The sequence below is a fragment of the Abrus precatorius genome, unplaced genomic scaffold, assembly GCF_003935025.1.
Source record: "Abrus precatorius isolate BTA unplaced genomic scaffold, Abrus_2018 Scaffold9, whole genome shotgun sequence".
In the NCBI taxonomy this organism is placed as follows: domain Eukaryota; kingdom Viridiplantae; phylum Streptophyta; class Magnoliopsida; order Fabales; family Fabaceae; genus Abrus; species Abrus precatorius.
This window is the reverse complement of record NW_020874439.1, coordinates 32,352,519-32,369,525: the sequence shown is the minus strand read 5'-3', so window position 1 is coordinate 32,369,525 and position 17,007 is coordinate 32,352,519. Positions and strand designations below refer to the sequence as shown.

The following is a 17,007-nucleotide window of genomic DNA, read 5'->3' as shown; positions in this document are numbered from 1 at the left end:
GAAAAGGAGAGTGAAAAGGAAGAGAGAGCGAGTAACAACACAGAATGGCTTTGCGAAACGACGGTGATGTAGAACTCGGCGGCAATGAGGAGCCGTCCGTGGAGAAGACGTTTGAGGGGAAGGTCGTGCCAAGGTGGCAGGCACAAGTCACGTTCAGAGCGATGGTGGTGAGTTTCGTGTTGGCGGTGTTGTTCACGTTCATCGTCATGAAGCTTAATCTAACAACGGGGATTATACCGTCGTTGAATATATCGGCGGGGTTGTTAGGGTTCTTCTTCGTGAAGACGTGGACTAAGCTTCTAAGCAAATCGGGTTGGCTCAAGCAACCGTTCACGCGCCAAGAGAACACCGTCATTCAAACCTGCGTCGTCGCCTCCAGTGGCATTGCATTCAGTGGTAACCTCTCTGTATATAAACATCGGAATATTCTTTCCGATCTAATTCACGTTTTGCAATTTTTTTATTTGTTAAAATTTAAAGAGAAATAGTTAAAATTTAAAATGAAAAGAGTAATCAGCGAAGAGTGTTATTAACATAACAGTTGGTTTGATAACATACTAAAGTAGAAGTGTAATTTTAATGGAATTGGAAGAACAGTGTTGAAAATTTAGAAATGAATTGTGTTCATAAATTTTATTCGAATTAGTGTATTTGGATTTGAATTACAAAATTATTTGGCGTTCATGGTTGTGGGTTTCTGGCTTTTGGGTTCGGCATTGCATGCGTTTTCCTCAGTAGTCACGTTGCGGGTGGGTCCCACTGTAAATTTATAAAATATTTTAACCCAAAAAATGTTGTGTCTAGTATAAACATTTATTCAGGTGTTAAAATAACATGTCTGAATCTCAAATGTCTATTATGTTGAACTGTTGTTTTTTTTTCTTCTTAAAATATAATTATATTATTAAATTCGATTTTTCTAATATATTTAAGGTACATAATAACAATTAATAAATATTAATTTTTTAATTAAATATTTTAATATTCTGTATTATGAATAGATTAATTTTTTTCCTAAAAATTAACTATATATACATTTTTATTATATGTTGTTAAATATACATTAAAAAATTATATTATTTTTCTTAAATGAAGTGATACTCTCTGTTTGTACAGAAAATGATGCAACTGGATGGTAGAAAAAGACGTTGTCTTTCTCTTGATCTTTTTTTTGAAACTGGGAAAGCTAAGAGTATTTATTGATTGTTTTTTAATAGATTCTTAAAAATTGTTATTTGTGATGCTTTGACTTAAAATGTTTTGTTTGTACACATTAATTATCTGATAAAAGCCTATTTGTTTTAAAATTGAAACTCTGTTTGCACAATTTTCTTGCATAAAACTCCTTTTGATACCACGCATATGAAAGGGAGGAAAAAAGGGGTATCCAATTTCTATGTTCGAAGGAAATACAAATAGATCCTTAATAAATTCAAAAAGATATTTTAATAAACAATTTTCTTAAGAGTTAAGACTATCAATAAAAAAATATTTTTTATAAAAAATTATGATAAAAATGTATTAATAATATTTCTTAAAAATATTTTAAATGTTTAATTAATATTTTAGGATATTAGTTAGTATTTGTTGAGAAATAATTTATGCAACTTATGTAACATCTGTTTTAAGAACATATTTATTTTAATTTTTCTCCTTGTTGGCCTTAATAGAATATGTTACCGATTATTGAAGTTGCACTAACGACAAATATCATTTTTACACAATCTATCATTATAATAATAATCATATCACGTGCATTTTTAAAATATAAAATATTATTATTTTACACAATCGACCTAGGATCTATTAATATAACGACGAAAAAGAAAGAGACAAATAAAGAGATATGTCACACAAGGAGTTAGAGGTTTCTGTAGTTTTTTTCTTCTTCTTGTTATCTTACCATTGGTATGTTTATTCTCACACCTATATAATTATTTTATGAGTATTTTTATTTAAAATATTATTTTTTCTCTTACAATGATATTAATAATAAAAAAGTTTTACATAATTTTTTAAAATTAAAATAACAGTAGACAGATGAACGTGAAAACATGAAATCCCACAATTCAATGAACATTATGATGTCCTTTGCATGTAGCCATCCCTATCCTGAGAGAAAAGACTCTATTATTATGATTAATTTACTGTTTAACCCTTGATGGAATGCTGTGTAATGGCGTCAACAAAACAAGAACAGAACTTAAGTGTACTTCCTTAAATTTTTGTGGAGTTTTGAGTGCCTTATAAGTTAAACTATTTTTAAGTATTGGAGTTACATGGATTTTCAGTGTTCTACATTTGCCAATTTAGCCTGTCCATCATTTCACCATATTGAATCTGTGTTGTCTATGTCACGTTTGATGTCATACATTTTGTAGTTTTCACATTCATTTTAGAAGAAAACTGTGCTGAAATTATAGTCAATGCTCTAATGGCTAACTGCAACTCTGATGGAAAGAACCTTCGTAGTATTTGACGCTTCTTTGCCTGGATTTGCTTGGGTAGGTGGTTTTGGTAGCTACATATTTGGAATGAGTTCATCTATTGCAAATCAATCTACTGAAGCTAGCACTGCACGGGATATTAAGGACCCGGGTTTGGGATGGATGATAGGATTTCTATTTGTTGTTAGCTTTCTTGGCCTCTTTTCTGTGGTTCCACTTCGCAAGGTACACACTGTGACAAACCTAATGGCATCAAGTAATGAACACCGTATTCGTGGTAAAATAGTCATAATAGTTACCTTTGTCATTCATTAATTATAACCAGCACCATTACATGTTAGTTAAGGTTGAAATTTGAGTGTATGTTTGCATGGCATATAGCTTTATTATGAATGAAGTTGCTCATCCGTTACTGCATATTGAATTTGACTTCTATGTTTTCTTTAACTTTCCTTGTTACAGATTATGATTGTAGACTTCAAATTAACATATCCTAGTGGTACTGCAACAGCCCATCTTATCAACAGTTTCCACACAACAGAGGGTGCCAAACTGGCAAAGTGAGGATTCAAGCCGTTATTATTGTACAAGTTTCTTTTTCTTTATAAATACATCAATAAGATGTATCATTTTCCTTCTAATTCTTTTCGTTTTTAGGAAGCAAGTACGTGCACTGGGAAAGTTCTTCTCCTTTAGCTTCTTGTGGGGTTTCTTCCAGTGGTTTTTCACTGCTGGCGATGCTTGTGGATTTGCAAGCTTCCCTACATTTGGTCTCAAAGCCTACAAAAACCAGTATGTGACTCTCTATCTTACTAGTGAAATATAAAAGGAAAAATGACTGGAGTCTCTTATTTGAATGAAGGATATTCGATATAAAAATTAGGGAAAACCTATAACTTCTCAAATATAAGCTGAATGGATTAGCAAATGATTTTGTTTTTCTCGTCTCCTCAAAAGGAGAAACAGAGGATTATGCCATTTACCTCTATAGTTTAATAAAAAACAATCAAAAGTATTAAAATTGATTTATTTTTATGCAATTTTATATGTATTTTTGTTCCCTTTATTTTATCATTTATATATCTACGTAACAGGTTCTTCTTCGATTTTTCGGCTACCTATGTGGGGGTTGGGATGATATGCCCATATATAATCAATGTATCCCTGTTGGTTGGTGGAATTCTTTCTTGGGGTATCATGTGGCCTCTCATTAATAATAGAAAGGGAGACTGGTTCTCTGCAGAGCTCAAACCAAGCAGCTTACACGGCCTTCAAGGTTACAAAGTAAGTAGCCTTTCCACGTTTAAAAATTTCAATTGGTGTGATTCATTATGATTGAACAGTCAACTTGCAGTTAATTGGAACAATATATACATGGACAATATTACTTCAGAGTTTTTTTATCTTATAATCTCATGCAGGGTACGCTTTCGAATAAGTAGTGAACTATTTGTAACATTGTCCGGCTGCGTGTCTCAAGGAATCTACAGATATAGATCACAAAATTTAGAAATTTCTTTTGAGATCCTAAGAACTCACTCAGTACTGATAATCAAGTAGGGATTTTCTATTATAGAGTTGTGGTATAACTTCAGGTTTTAGTCAGAACCTATCATAAAAATTGCATTAGCAAGATTAAGATAAAGGCAGGACAGAAAATTTGGATGTTGTTTATTATTGCACCAAAAGTTATTTATGGTTTAAATGAACAATGTGAAATTAACTTTAACAAAGTTATGACTGAACATAAAACATGTATTGAGAAGGTAAGGGAGACACTAGAAACGCTCTCAAATAATAAGAAACCTACCTAAACGACAACAATATAACTTGGACTGAATTGATAGATTTAGTGTCGACATATGACAGAATGTGCTAACTACTAGCGATTTTATCATCCTATCGTTCTCTTAATGACATTGTAACTAATTGGGGAACATTTTGCAGTTGATTGGTCTTATTAATGAATTCTTTAAACTGCAGGTTTTCATAGCCATAGCAATGATTCTTGGTGATGGTCTATACAACTTTGTTAAAGTTCTTGGCCGCACTCTTATTGGTTTGTATGACCAATGCCGCAAAAACATGGACATGGTTCATGCTTCTGATGATCCACAATCAGATATCCCACCAATTTCATATGATGATGAGCGTAGAACCGAGATGTTCCTCAAAGACCAAATTCCGACCTGGTTTGCTATTACTGGCTACGTTATTATTGCAATAATCTCTGTCGTTACCCTTCCCCACATTTTCCACCAGCTAAGGTGGTATTATATAGTTGTGATATACGTTATTGCACCAGCACTAGCATTTTGTAATGCTTACGGGTGTGGACTGACAGATTGGTCCCTTGCATCCACCTATGGAAAATTGGCCATATTCACAATTGGTGCATGGGCAGGGGCCTCTCATGGTGGAGTTCTTGCTGGTTTGGCTGCATGTGGAGTGATGATGAATATTGTTTCCACAGCATCTGATCTCATGCAGGACTTCAAAACAGGTTACATGACACTGGCTTCGCCAAGGTCCATGTTTGTGAGCCAAATTATTGGAACAGCCATGGGCTGCATTATATCTCCTTGTGTTTTCTGGCTTTTTTACAAGGCCTTTGGCAACCTTGGGCTTCCTGACTCAGCTTACCCTGCCCCTTATGCTCTTGTTTATCGTAATATGGCAATACTGGGAGTAGATGGCTTCTCAGCTCTGCCAAAGTTCTGCCTCACCCTTTGCTATATATTCTTTTTTGGAGCAATAGCTATCAATCTTATTCGAGATTTGGTTGGAGAAAAGTGGTCCCAATTTATTCCTGTTCCTATGGCCATGGCAATTCCCTTTTATATTGGAAGTTATTTTGCCATTGATATGTGTATTGGGAGCTTGATATTATTTATTTGGAGGAAAGTTGACAAGGCTAAGGCTGATGCATTTGGACCAGCTGTGGCTTCTGGTTTGATATGTGGGGATGGAATCTGGACGCTTCCTAGCTCATTTCTGGCTCTGGGAGGAGTGAAGCCACCCATCTGCATGAAATTTTTGTCCAGCAGGCAAAATGCAAAGGTCGATGCATTCTTAGGATCTTGAGGTCAACCCATTGGTCGTGCAGATTCTCTTTTCCAATTTCAAAGCTTATTTCATTATGTTTACATATATACATTTATTTCGGCAACATTTTAGAAAATGCAAAAACTTGGATATCAATTCATGAGTATGGAACAATTTTATCTGTTTCTTTTTATGAATTAAGAAAGATAAATGTATAGTGTTATACATACATGTATAGAACAGATATTTGGACGAAATGATCCACATAAGAAAAAGAATCAAATTACTGCCATGAAAGCCACTTTTTTCTGAGTTTCTTTCAGGTGTGTTTTCGTCTTACATATGCTCTTGATGATTAACTCATGAATTGTGCTGTTTGGCATCCTTGATGAATAATCTGTATATACAATAGAAGTATTATTTCAACAAAAATATTATGTTTACGTAAGATGGTCCCTGAAATCGGTGTAAAATTTTCTACCAAACATAGTAATTGATTTCACAAAATCTTTAAGATATATAATGGCCAAGAAGTGCAAATAAAGTGGTATACTTTTGGTCTAAGTTGGCTTTCACTAGAGACTTTTTGCTGGATAGCGGAAGGCCCCATGGCCGTAATTCCTCATTGCTGAATGAAGTACTAGCTTTAGCTATCTCTTCAAGACCGAAAAAAAAAGCTACTTCTCCAGTCCTAATGAATTTTATTTTGTATAAAAAAATATATCTAATGGCCAAGAGGCATGAAGATTGGCATTCGTAATAATGCTTTTTTTTTTTTTTGCTAAACCGTAATAATGCTTAAATAGAACAAGTTGGAGAAAATTTTTAGTACCTGCTTTCTTGCAACAATATTTCTCTATTTAGTAGTTTTTCTTATTTTTTTTATTTTAAAAAATAACCATACATGTCAAATGTCTTATTTTAAAGCAAAAAGTATTTAAGTACCGGTTTGATTTAAAGTCGAGTAAAAATAATTTTGATAAAAATAATTTTAAACCGTTGAATGTAATTGAGATAAGTGCATTATTTAATCTTGAATCACATTTTTATTAAAATGTTTGTGTACATTTTATTAAAAAAATGCAAAAAATAATTCGTATAATTGTAAAACAAGCAAGTCCTTATTTACAATAATTTACAATGGCAAACATTCATTTCAATAGAAAAGATAAACACAAAGGAGAATCTCGAGTTATGCCTTCATTTCTAAAAGAAAAGAAACGCGTTAGGGGCAAAAACACCATTAACTTATCATTCATTCCTTTGCGTGAGGACCATCTACTAACAAGTTGAAAGTTCCAAGTATCAAAATGCAAGATGATGTACGTATCAACCTGGTTATGTACCCGTGCTTCTTAATTACATGTTTATTGCTACCCTACTCATCCTACGAGCTCCTCCAAATTGTCTGCAGCCATGCTTAATGCATGGAGACACATTTTCTTCACCTATATCAAACAAAGAATTAGAAAGAAAAAGGCAATGTCAGTTGCCATTACCATGACATGGAAGAGAGAAAGAGGGATCCACAAAGTAAATTATTCAAATTTCAACATCACCGAATGCCCAGATAATTAGTGTGATTTATAGATGTGAAGAGATGCCCACGTTAAGCAAGGAAAAGAGTTCCTAAAACTCATAAATGATTAAATTCATCAGTAGGTAGCAAAACTGCCTAGTACAAAGTTTTGCGCAGCCCTTTGCCAGTAAATTTGTGTGAACAATGCCCCTTTTAATGTCATCAATGCCTGTAATCGACCATTCTCTGGTATTCTCATTTGTTGCTTTCATATTTGAATGTGTAATTAAAGTCAATGCAGGAATGATCATGACAAAAAGAAAATCACAACTTATGCCCCGTTTAATTGCGATAAATGCAGGATGTAGTAGAAACAGTTCCCAAAGCACATAGCTTTATTTATTTTACAACTTGCTAGATACACAATATCAAATATAAATATCTTTTTGTCAAGGTTGACTCATGGCATACACTATATATATAATCATAGTTTAAGTAGCCAAATACCTCAGTAACCCAGAAAATTCATACCCTCTTATTCCACAAACAAATGAAATGTCAAGAAAATCATGTCACAACATCATGAAGCAAAATTTAAAAAAATAAAGAAAAAAGAAGAACATATTAGAAAAATGTACCAGAAAAGACAAGTCTAGAAAAATACAAGGCAGGAGAATGCATACCCCAAGTTTATCTTCATTTGCTTTATGGCTTGGGGGAAGAGAACGAAATTCCTCAGTCAGACGAATACACTCTTGGACATTTTCAGGAGAGACAAAATCTAAAGCAACCTTTATGCATGACTGCCAATAAAAACATCAATACAAAATTAAAGTGAACATTACAACCAAAAAGCAATTAACATGGAAAAGGACAGACAACCTGGTAATTTACTGTTTATAGGCGTGATTGAAAGGCCCAGAAAAATTAATCACAACACAAAATTGCATCAAGACATAAATGAACATTTAAATTTAGAACTCACACCTTTAAGTTTCTAACTTGATGGGGACACCCAGCCGGAATAAAAACAGCCTCACCAAGGTTTTGTACAAAAGTCCAAGGTTCAACGCCTGCAACAGAGCCCCAAAATTGCATAAATAGGAGGACCATGAAATTCTATCCAAGGCCACAAAATAATATAGAAGAAGTGCTAACCAAATTCTTCCTTGAGTTTCCTTTTATGATGAGAAGTCAGATAAAAAACTTGATCATGAATTGGGTGAAAAACCTATTCCATCAGACAAAGATCACATAACAATCACAACATTCATCCATTAATTGTGAAAATATTCAAATAAAACTAACATTTGAATTGAATCCCAAAATTAAGAAAGACTAGTATGAAGACAAAATCATTCCCAAAAAATAAATTCAAATATATTTTATTTAAACAAGAAAAATTATTATTATAATGAGATGTTGTCAATTAATCATTAAACAAATCAAGAGCAAGTAGAACAGAATTTTGTTTTCTTTTAAAGGTACAGTAAGAAAAGATATATTTAACGGGAGAAAAAAATCAAGAATAAACTATTCAAATGAAAACCTTACCTAACATTATTTTCAAAACTTATAAAATTACCTTCTCCACTTTAGAGCAATGGAGATGCCTGAATTCCTTACAATGCTTTCTAAGGTATTCCTCAAGCTTGTGCACATCTTGTCTCCGAAAAATATCCCAGACAGCACCTCCCTTAGCTAAGTCTTGTTCACTATGCTTATTTCCAGAATCCACTGGTTGACTAAGGCATTCTGCATCCTGCTGCAGCACCTCATTTGTTGAAGTAGGCACAATGGCATATAATTCTGATTTCATATCTAAATCATGCAGTGACTTGACTACATTTTCACTCACAATAACTACATTCCCTTCTTTAGACTTTTTCATTTCACCAGTTTCCTTTTCCCGTAAAATTCCTGAATTTGCTCCTTTTTTGTTAATAATGTCATCCTGCAATTCATCATTTCTTGTCCTACTAACTGAAGAGAGAAACTCTTCCTCGTCATCTCCAACCTTAACGTCCATAGGGCTGCTCCATCTCTTTTTAGCTTCAATACCCATCTTGTTAACATCACACTTGCTGATCTCGTCATTATTAGCAGTTACAGCACTGGAGGAATTTATGCCAATATTCTCATGCAGCCCTAGAGCACTATTGCGTACTAGAACTTCTACTCCAGGTGTAAAAGTTGGTTCTCCTTCAGAAGCCTCAGCCTCGCTGTTTTTTTCAAGAATCCTATCATTTAGTGGTTTAGCAGTTGCATGCTTTCTGTAGAACTCATCATTTTCCATTTTTGACATTTGAATAAGGGAAGACCCATTCATAACTGATTCATCTACTGCCTGCAATGAAATATTTTCTTCTTCTAGTGTTGATTTGCACTTTACCGCAGAATTATCATCCTGTAAAACCTCAAAAAGTTCACTTTGGTCTTGAGTAGCATATTGTTGTTTCAACATCTCTATTTTGGTAAGATGTTTAGAAGTGAAGCTCACATCTTCTGTATGTGTCAAGATATTTACCTACAAAATAAAATAAAAAAACCAATCAAATATGTGCAGAAGCTGGAATTAAACCAAATACAATGTTATGCTAGCCTTGAACCAGTGGTGCTACACTACTGTATGACCAATGATCCAGAATCTTAGTAGAAATAAGTACAAGGTGAGGGAGTATAACATGTATGTCATACCATATCATATCATCACATTCATATATTAATATCATTCAAGCTCCTGTTCTCAGATGTTCCATCTAATCCCCACTAGTTTTTTACATGAAAGTTCAAGGAGTGGGGAGGTTTCCTGATTCCTATATTTCATCTAATCCCTATAATTTTAACAGAAACATACTAAAATGGATGATGAAAGCTTTTTGATTCAAGACAACAAATTGTCAAGCATCATGTAGCAATGTGGAATATATGATACTACCTTAAGTTGGTTTGACATCAAAAAGCTCCATCAGTTACACAATTGACCATTCTTCTTTCAATATTGCATATGGGTAGCCTGCAGCAGTACCTCTTCCTTCATGTTTGCATAAGAATGTATTCATTCACTTGCACACACAAGAAGAAACATAGCAATAGATATGTCAAAAGATGACCAAGCAGCAATGACTGTTATTAGGCAGAGAAGTACACAGAAGATTAGTTCAAAGAACATGTCTTGGTCATGGTTCCCAAGTGGAGCAAGGAATTTGTTTAAGAACTCACGATAACTTGATTCTATAAAGGTTAATACTTCTTAAAGAAGATAAGATTTATGAACAGTGCTTCTGTTATTTCTGCATAGCAAAGCTGCCTCCTTTTTACGCAAAAAGATTTTTGGGATTTTTACAAGCAATGGGTGAGCTCCACTTTAGAGTAGTTTGTGTTGGTTGGATTCAAGCTTTTGGCAAAAGCAAGGAAGACAAAATTCTAGCAGTTGCAATATATGTCATTCTTTGGTGCATTTAGATGAAGAAGAATGCATGCATCTTCAAGGGTGCTGCCATTTCCAATATGAAAAGGCAATGAACAGACCGGCAGTATTCCTAGTCCTCTTCTATATGAAAATTATGAGTGGTTCTAATTACAGGTATAAAGTGGAAATGTATATTGATCATTACAAGATTTGTTGCAGCTATTACAACTTGCAAAAAATCAGTAATTCAATCAATTCTGATAACTACCTCTCTGGTGGCACTTCACATTATCAGCTTAGATGCAAAACAGGTGTACCTTAATGCTTTCAAGTTTCAACAATATTGTTTTACAAATCTACCTAGAACCTGCATGCCCAAAGTTCACAAATAAGCCCCCAAGCCCACTATCGGCACACAGCACACAATTGACAAATACCTTCATTGCCTCCGAAAAATATTGGGTTGGGGGAAAGGAACAACATATATAGGAGGAGGAGAGAAAGGTGAAAGGGCAAGAAGATTTTGGAAGAGTTTGTACATCTTGGAGTGGAGAGAGATTTGTCATGTTCTCCCCTCCTTCACTCAGGAATCACGTTCACTCCTATTCAAAGAGAGGAATCTTCAAACACAACTAAGCCCTTTTTACATGGATCAAACAACACCATAATGCTGCTCTATCATAAATCATTTCTGTAGATAAACTATTGATTTCTAAATCTTTTATAATGGTTTTGTCTACCATATTCCTCGGTCTCCCTCTACCTCTAGCAATAGGTCTACCCTCCATTTAATCTACTCTCCTTATGAGAGCTTCCACAAGTCTCCACACATGACCACCCAAGTTGAACTTCCACCATCTTTTCTACAAAGAGTCTTATCCTAGCTTTCTCTTGAATACATTTATTCCTAATTATCTCATCAAGTATGTCCACTCATCCAATGCAACATACCAACAAATATTCAATTCCATACAACATCACAAGTCTAAATTAAAGCTATGCATTAAAATTTTTCCATAAGCTTGGCTGGTACCTTTCTGTCACAGATAACATCCAAAGCACTCCTCCATTTCTTCCAGCCCTACTTGTGTTCTATGCTTTACCCAAGCCACATACTTAAATCATGTAACTCGCGATATGGTATGATCTCTAATTTTCACCTCTAAGCTAGGAATGACACAACTCCTACTAAACTAACGATTCTTCATTTAATGGTTCTTTCACTTCTATAATTTCTGATTTTCTATCCTGTTCCTATTACATGGTTGTCATCAAGCATCAACTTATATATTTAAACAACTGTTGAGGAAATGTTTGTTGCTGTTGTGTGTGTGTGTGTAGACCTCACAATTGTCACTATGGTTATACTTATAAAACTAGCTTTAAAAGGCCAAATGACTACAGTTAGACTAAAACAATTGATGGTGCTACTGAGCAAAAGCCTTAAACATAAATGCCGACCATGCCTTGCAATGACCTTAAGAACACCAATCTATCTATAAAAGTAAGGCTTGTTGCTAAAAAGAATTACAAATGCAATTAAAATTGTGCATTCACAACTTCAGCTTTTGGTTCATTTAAAATCTAACCAGAGCTCTACTAAATGACTTTTACATACCGCATCTGACATGTCACAATGAAGCTTGGTCACAGAATCTCCACGTCCAAGCTCTTCAGCAAAACCATATGCTATGTATGTCTTGGGCCCCAAGTCAGGTTTCAAATAATTTTCTGGCAGCTTTGTGGCCATGTTAAGAAAACCAGAGCGAGGATGTGTATACTCTTTGTATGGTAAGGCACTAATAAACTCCATACAATGACGTGGTAACCTCTTCTCAAATAGATTGGACGGAGGCCAATCTTTGAGCTTGAGCATCTCAGGCCAGGAGTTACGATGTGCACGACCATCTGAGTATCCCTTGAAAAATTGATGGATATTTATTTCAACCTGTATATCGACAAGGCTTAATATAAAGGTTGCATCCTACCAGTTTAAATTATAATGATTAGCAAATGCAAACAATGCTTACTAAACATTTAAAGAAACTAGATATGGTAGGAAACTCTAAAAAACTAATATTTTTGCATAGAATATTGGGAATTTGTATTTCTAAATCTGGGTATTTACATAATGGAGAGAATGACAACTAACCTAACTTCAGAAATAATCTATCTGTTCCATCAATTACTGGGCTAACAATCTTTTCATATTTCCAAGACTGCAAAGACTTTTAGGGAAGAGACAGTTTAAATCTAGAAGTAAATAGTAAATGCCAAAATCTACAGTATCCTTTTAGGGATAAAAGAATTTGTTAAAGATAGCAAAATTAAAGGATACAAATTTTTTTCTTAAGTCAGCAAGAAAAATTAAGAATTGTTCTTAAGCCAAACTAGAAGGCAGTAGCACAAAAGGGGGAAGGGAAATGCATATGCACATAAAAGTTTTCACATTCCCCTTCATATCAAACAACAAAAGCAGAGACCATGAACAGTTTCTACCTAGTTGTTTACATAAATGCCTCATGCGTTATGAGTGTATCTCCAAAACAGACCAAAGTAAACAATTACAAAGCTCAATTTAAAATCTCTTATCTTTTATTTAAAAATCAATCCTCCGGCTAAACATTAAAGTATCAATCCAAAAGACGACAGCTTATTTAGAATTAATTTCTACAAATATATAATATGACTGACCTCACACCAATCTAGGCAGTCAACTGCTTTCACATTCAGATGTTTGGAACCCTGATTAGTCAATTCACGCATTGCACGCCACATTACCATTGGCTCCCAGCTTAAGCCAGAGGTTAACTCAAGAGCATCCCTAACAATAACTGGTTCTCCCTTAATCCAATGGCCCTGAAAATGTTCCAGATCCCCACATCTGACATCACTTGCTGAAGGACAATACAAATAGTTGTCACTCGATGCTTCTCGAGAGGCAGCTTTTCGCAACTTCCTGTTGCCAGAGTCAATTTCATCACTTGATTTGAAGCAAAAATTACACCGTGTAGAAACTGTGGGCATATTTTCCAAGCCACGTACTTCAACTAAACTTTTCACCTTTTCCCTTAACTTTGAAATCCAATTTTGTGGAAATAAACACTTCAGCTCAAGATATTCATATCCACAACCACCATTATCCGTTGGTGGACAAGGGATGGCACCATTTTTTATTGCCCTCCACACATTTTTTGGTCTCATAGAATTCTTAGAGCTTGATTCATGACAAATGCCTGATGATTCTTTCTTGCATGAGTGCTGGTGTAAAGGTTCTCCACTATCCGAATGAGCATTGGAAACATCAATACATTGCTCAACTATTTCCTCTTGGCAGATATTACCACGAATTTCCCGGCAACAAGCAAGGCAAAGATCATACGAACAGTTTGGGCAGCTCTTATGAAAATCAACTATAGAGGTTTTGCAATTGTTGCTGCACATGATAAGCATTGAGCAGGTGACAAGAAGGTAAAAACACAGCAATTCACTTAAAATAAAATCATTTGATTTTGGATGGAAACTAACCAATAAATACGTTCATATTTGGAACAAACAATTTGGTTTACTTCTACATCTGAAAGCAATAACCCTGCCATTAAAGCAACAAATTAACAGGGATAATGAACTTGCATGTAAGATAACAATCAACTACACTTCTGTAGATTCAATTAAAAAACTACAAAATATGTGTGTGCATGTACACAGTCTAACTCCCCAGTCTCTACAAATAAGTTTGGCTACCCAAAGAACAAGAGATTTGGAGTTATAAGACCAGAGTAAAATTGTACTTAAGATGCAACGAATAATAAAAATACCACACTATCCAGAACCTCCCATATGACAACAATGGCTAACATTGATCATAATATGACCAGTCTTTAATTATTAATAGAAACTGATGCCATTCTTGCTGTAATAAAATCACATGATCAATATTTCAGGCATCATCAAATAGAAAAAAACACACTCTTTTAAGCACAGGTTTACATCACATCAGCATGCTGTTTTTTGTTGGGTTGAAGCTACAACCTACATAATCATTACATACCTTTAGTTTTTGCTTCCATCTCCAATTCTAACTGCTGTTCATGATTGAATTGTTCTAGGAAAGGATATAATGCTCTCACCAAATGCTTCAAATGTCGAATCTTTTCATCTATATTTTGAGGCATCCCTAAATCTTGAGAATCCTAAAGTACATAGTCAGTCAATCACACTATACTTGTTGCTCACATAAGAGAAAAAGTGAAATGGAGAAACAGCATATCCATTCAGCAAGTACTAACCGCAATTGCATCTTTTCTACGTAAACATGCCTTGCAGTTACAATTGCCTTGACAATATGGACAAGATTCTGCTATTTCCTCCTCAGACATTAGCGGATACCTACATTAATTAAACAAGTCAAAATTTTCAGTCAGAAATTTTCAATGAGAAATAAAAAACTAGATTTATATACTCATATTGGAAAAATCAACACACACTTGAACTTCCAGAAACTTGCAGACACGCTACCTCAGAAAAAGCCAACCCACAAATTCTAGCTGTTTAACAGAGTATCTGGATACTCGTTGAAGAAGATGATTCACACTTTTCAAACTCGTAGGCTACTAAGGAGAATGTTTGGATAAACTTAGATTTGGCCAAAAAAAAAAAATATATGAATCCAAACATATACTAAATTGACATCTTAGCTGTAATAAAAGCCCCACTGCCTCTACTATGTTCAGTTTTCTTTTTCATTTTGCTTTAACTACAAATTGTTGCCCAAAATCATACCACAATGAAGTTATACGAGATGACATAAAATACAAGACGCCTTGTATTATTCAGGATCCAACGTGGCTTACAGATACCAATGGTCAGTCTCAAACCAAAAAAATACAAGACAACATAAAAGCCTCACTTCCAGTTGCTAAAATTAGTTCACACGGACACTGTTCAAAGTTCAGTGGTTTAAAACAGAGCACACATTGGAGGAAAACATTGTAAACCATAGAAGCAAACATTCATTCTACTACCGATACCATATTTCAGAATTTCCATTGAAATGATACATCATGCGTCGTTCAAACACCAAACGCCGTTTAATTTCAAGTTTTCAAGCAGCAGCAGATACGAAAACACGAAGAAACAAAGACAAACAAAGTTTAAGAACGTAATAAGTTTGCAGCGATACCATCTCCGAATGCAAGGAACGCAGAATCGTTTGGCGCTGCATTTCCGGCATCGAACAACGGTCCTATCACTCTTCTGACACTGATGACACATCTGAGACTGAGAGAGAGAGACACTTAGCTTTGCATCGTTGGATTTGGAGGAAGAAGACTTGGTCCTCGTTGTTGTGGCTGGTTTTTCATCATCTTCGGTATCGAAATCTTCATCCAACTGAAGAAGCAATCTCCTAATCTTCTCTCTGCTTCTGGATTTCCTGTCCAGTTCCTCCCTCGGTGATTCTTGTTCCGCTTTAAGTTTCATCTTCTTCTTGCTTCTGTTTTTCTCCTGAACACTCGCTTCGTCTTGTTCTCGAAGCCTCTTCGAAATATTCTTCTTCTTCTTCTTCTTCTTCTCATTGTCACTTTGCACGGAAGCGGAAGAAGAAGAAGAAGAAGCTTTAGGTTTCCTTTGTTCATGGTAGTTAACGTGAAAGGACCGAGCTCTGTATGAAAGGTAATGTTCCTCGCAGTAGCTCTGGCCGTGAATCCTCCAGTGGTAGCACCGCCATGACTTGCCGTCGCTCCGCCGGCATCGGAGGTCGTTCGGCGGAGTAATTCTCGGAGGTTTGTTCTCTCCTTCCCTTCCACGCATCACTCACTTCTGCGTTTCTCTTTTTGTGTTTGCCTGTTTGGAATTGATAAATGCCAGACACAGGGTCGCACTATTCCCCTTTGCAAAATTTGATTCGACAAAACATTTATAAATAGTTTAATATTTTCTTTTGGTATTTAAGAATATTCCCTTCGTTTTAAAATTATCAACTTTTTTCTTCAAAATTATTGTGATCTTAAAATCCCGGTTTTTTGAAAAAAAAACATTAAAATAATATAAAAATAAAACTACTAATCAAAATATAGTTTTTCAGTCATATCTTTGTTTAATAATTGCATCAACAATTAATTTAAAAAAATTAAGTAAGGATGTTTTGGTTAAGTAATAGTAATATATTATTTTATTAATATATTTTTAAAATTTCTGACTGACTAGTTAAGAAATAATAATTTTTTTAAAATTTATGTTAACATCTATTAAAAAAAATATCAAAGTGTGTATTTTTTATGTTTTTAAATAAATTTTTTTACTTTTCATTTCTTGATTAATGCTTTTAAATTATTAATTAATTTTTTTCTTAATTTACGTACACGTCAACTTTAAAAAAATAATATTGTAAGCAAAATTTTCTTACATTACGTTTTTTTAATAAAATACATTTTTTATTTTTAATTGACTTGCATTTACTCAATTTATTAAATGATATTTTCAAATATAATATAAATTTATGATATGTCGTATTTTTATTAAGTTTGATAAACAATATATTTTATGAATAAAAAATTTCTTATATTATATGTTATTTAAATATA

The 17,007-nt window shown here is 34.2% G+C and overlaps 2 protein-coding genes across 4 annotated transcripts; one reads left to right on the top strand and one right to left on the bottom strand.

The window, feature by feature from the left end:
- Positions 1-5,531, top strand: LOC113850354 (probable metal-nicotianamine transporter YSL7). The gene is made up of 7 exons (XM_027480869.1): positions 1-27; positions 90-396; positions 2,509-2,672; positions 2,910-3,007; positions 3,105-3,239; positions 3,542-3,731; positions 4,431-5,531. Exons 2-7 carry the CDS (start codon positions 162-164, stop codon positions 5,529-5,531), a joined length of 1,923 nt encoding a protein of 640 aa, XP_027336670.1. The 5' UTR covers positions 1-27; positions 90-161.
- Positions 5,532-6,277: 746 nt separating this feature from the next.
- LOC113850353 (lysine-specific demethylase JMJ25-like) lies at positions 6,278-16,344 on the bottom strand. 3 transcript variants are annotated; one of them, XM_027480867.1, is made up of 11 exons: positions 15,606-16,344; positions 14,713-14,812; positions 14,475-14,616; positions 13,952-14,015; positions 13,118-13,859; positions 12,042-12,371; positions 8,597-9,538; positions 8,170-8,242; positions 7,999-8,084; positions 7,695-7,814; positions 6,278-6,940 (listed from the first exon to the last, which is right to left on the bottom strand). In XM_027480867.1, the coding sequence occupies exons 1-11, from the start codon at positions 16,232-16,234 to the stop codon at positions 6,875-6,877; spliced, it is 3,294 nt and encodes a 1,097-aa protein (XP_027336668.1). In that variant the 5' UTR covers positions 16,235-16,344; the 3' UTR covers positions 6,278-6,874. The 3 variants fall into 3 exon arrangements, 2 of the variants coding, with proteins under 2 accessions (XP_027336668.1, XP_027336669.1); XM_027480868.1 differs by having other exon boundaries at positions 6,568-6,940; positions 13,952-14,000; positions 15,606-16,316; XR_003502194.1 differs by lacking the exon at positions 8,170-8,242 and having other exon boundaries at positions 6,725-6,940; positions 15,606-16,316.
- Between the last annotated feature and the right edge of the window lie 663 nt (positions 16,345-17,007).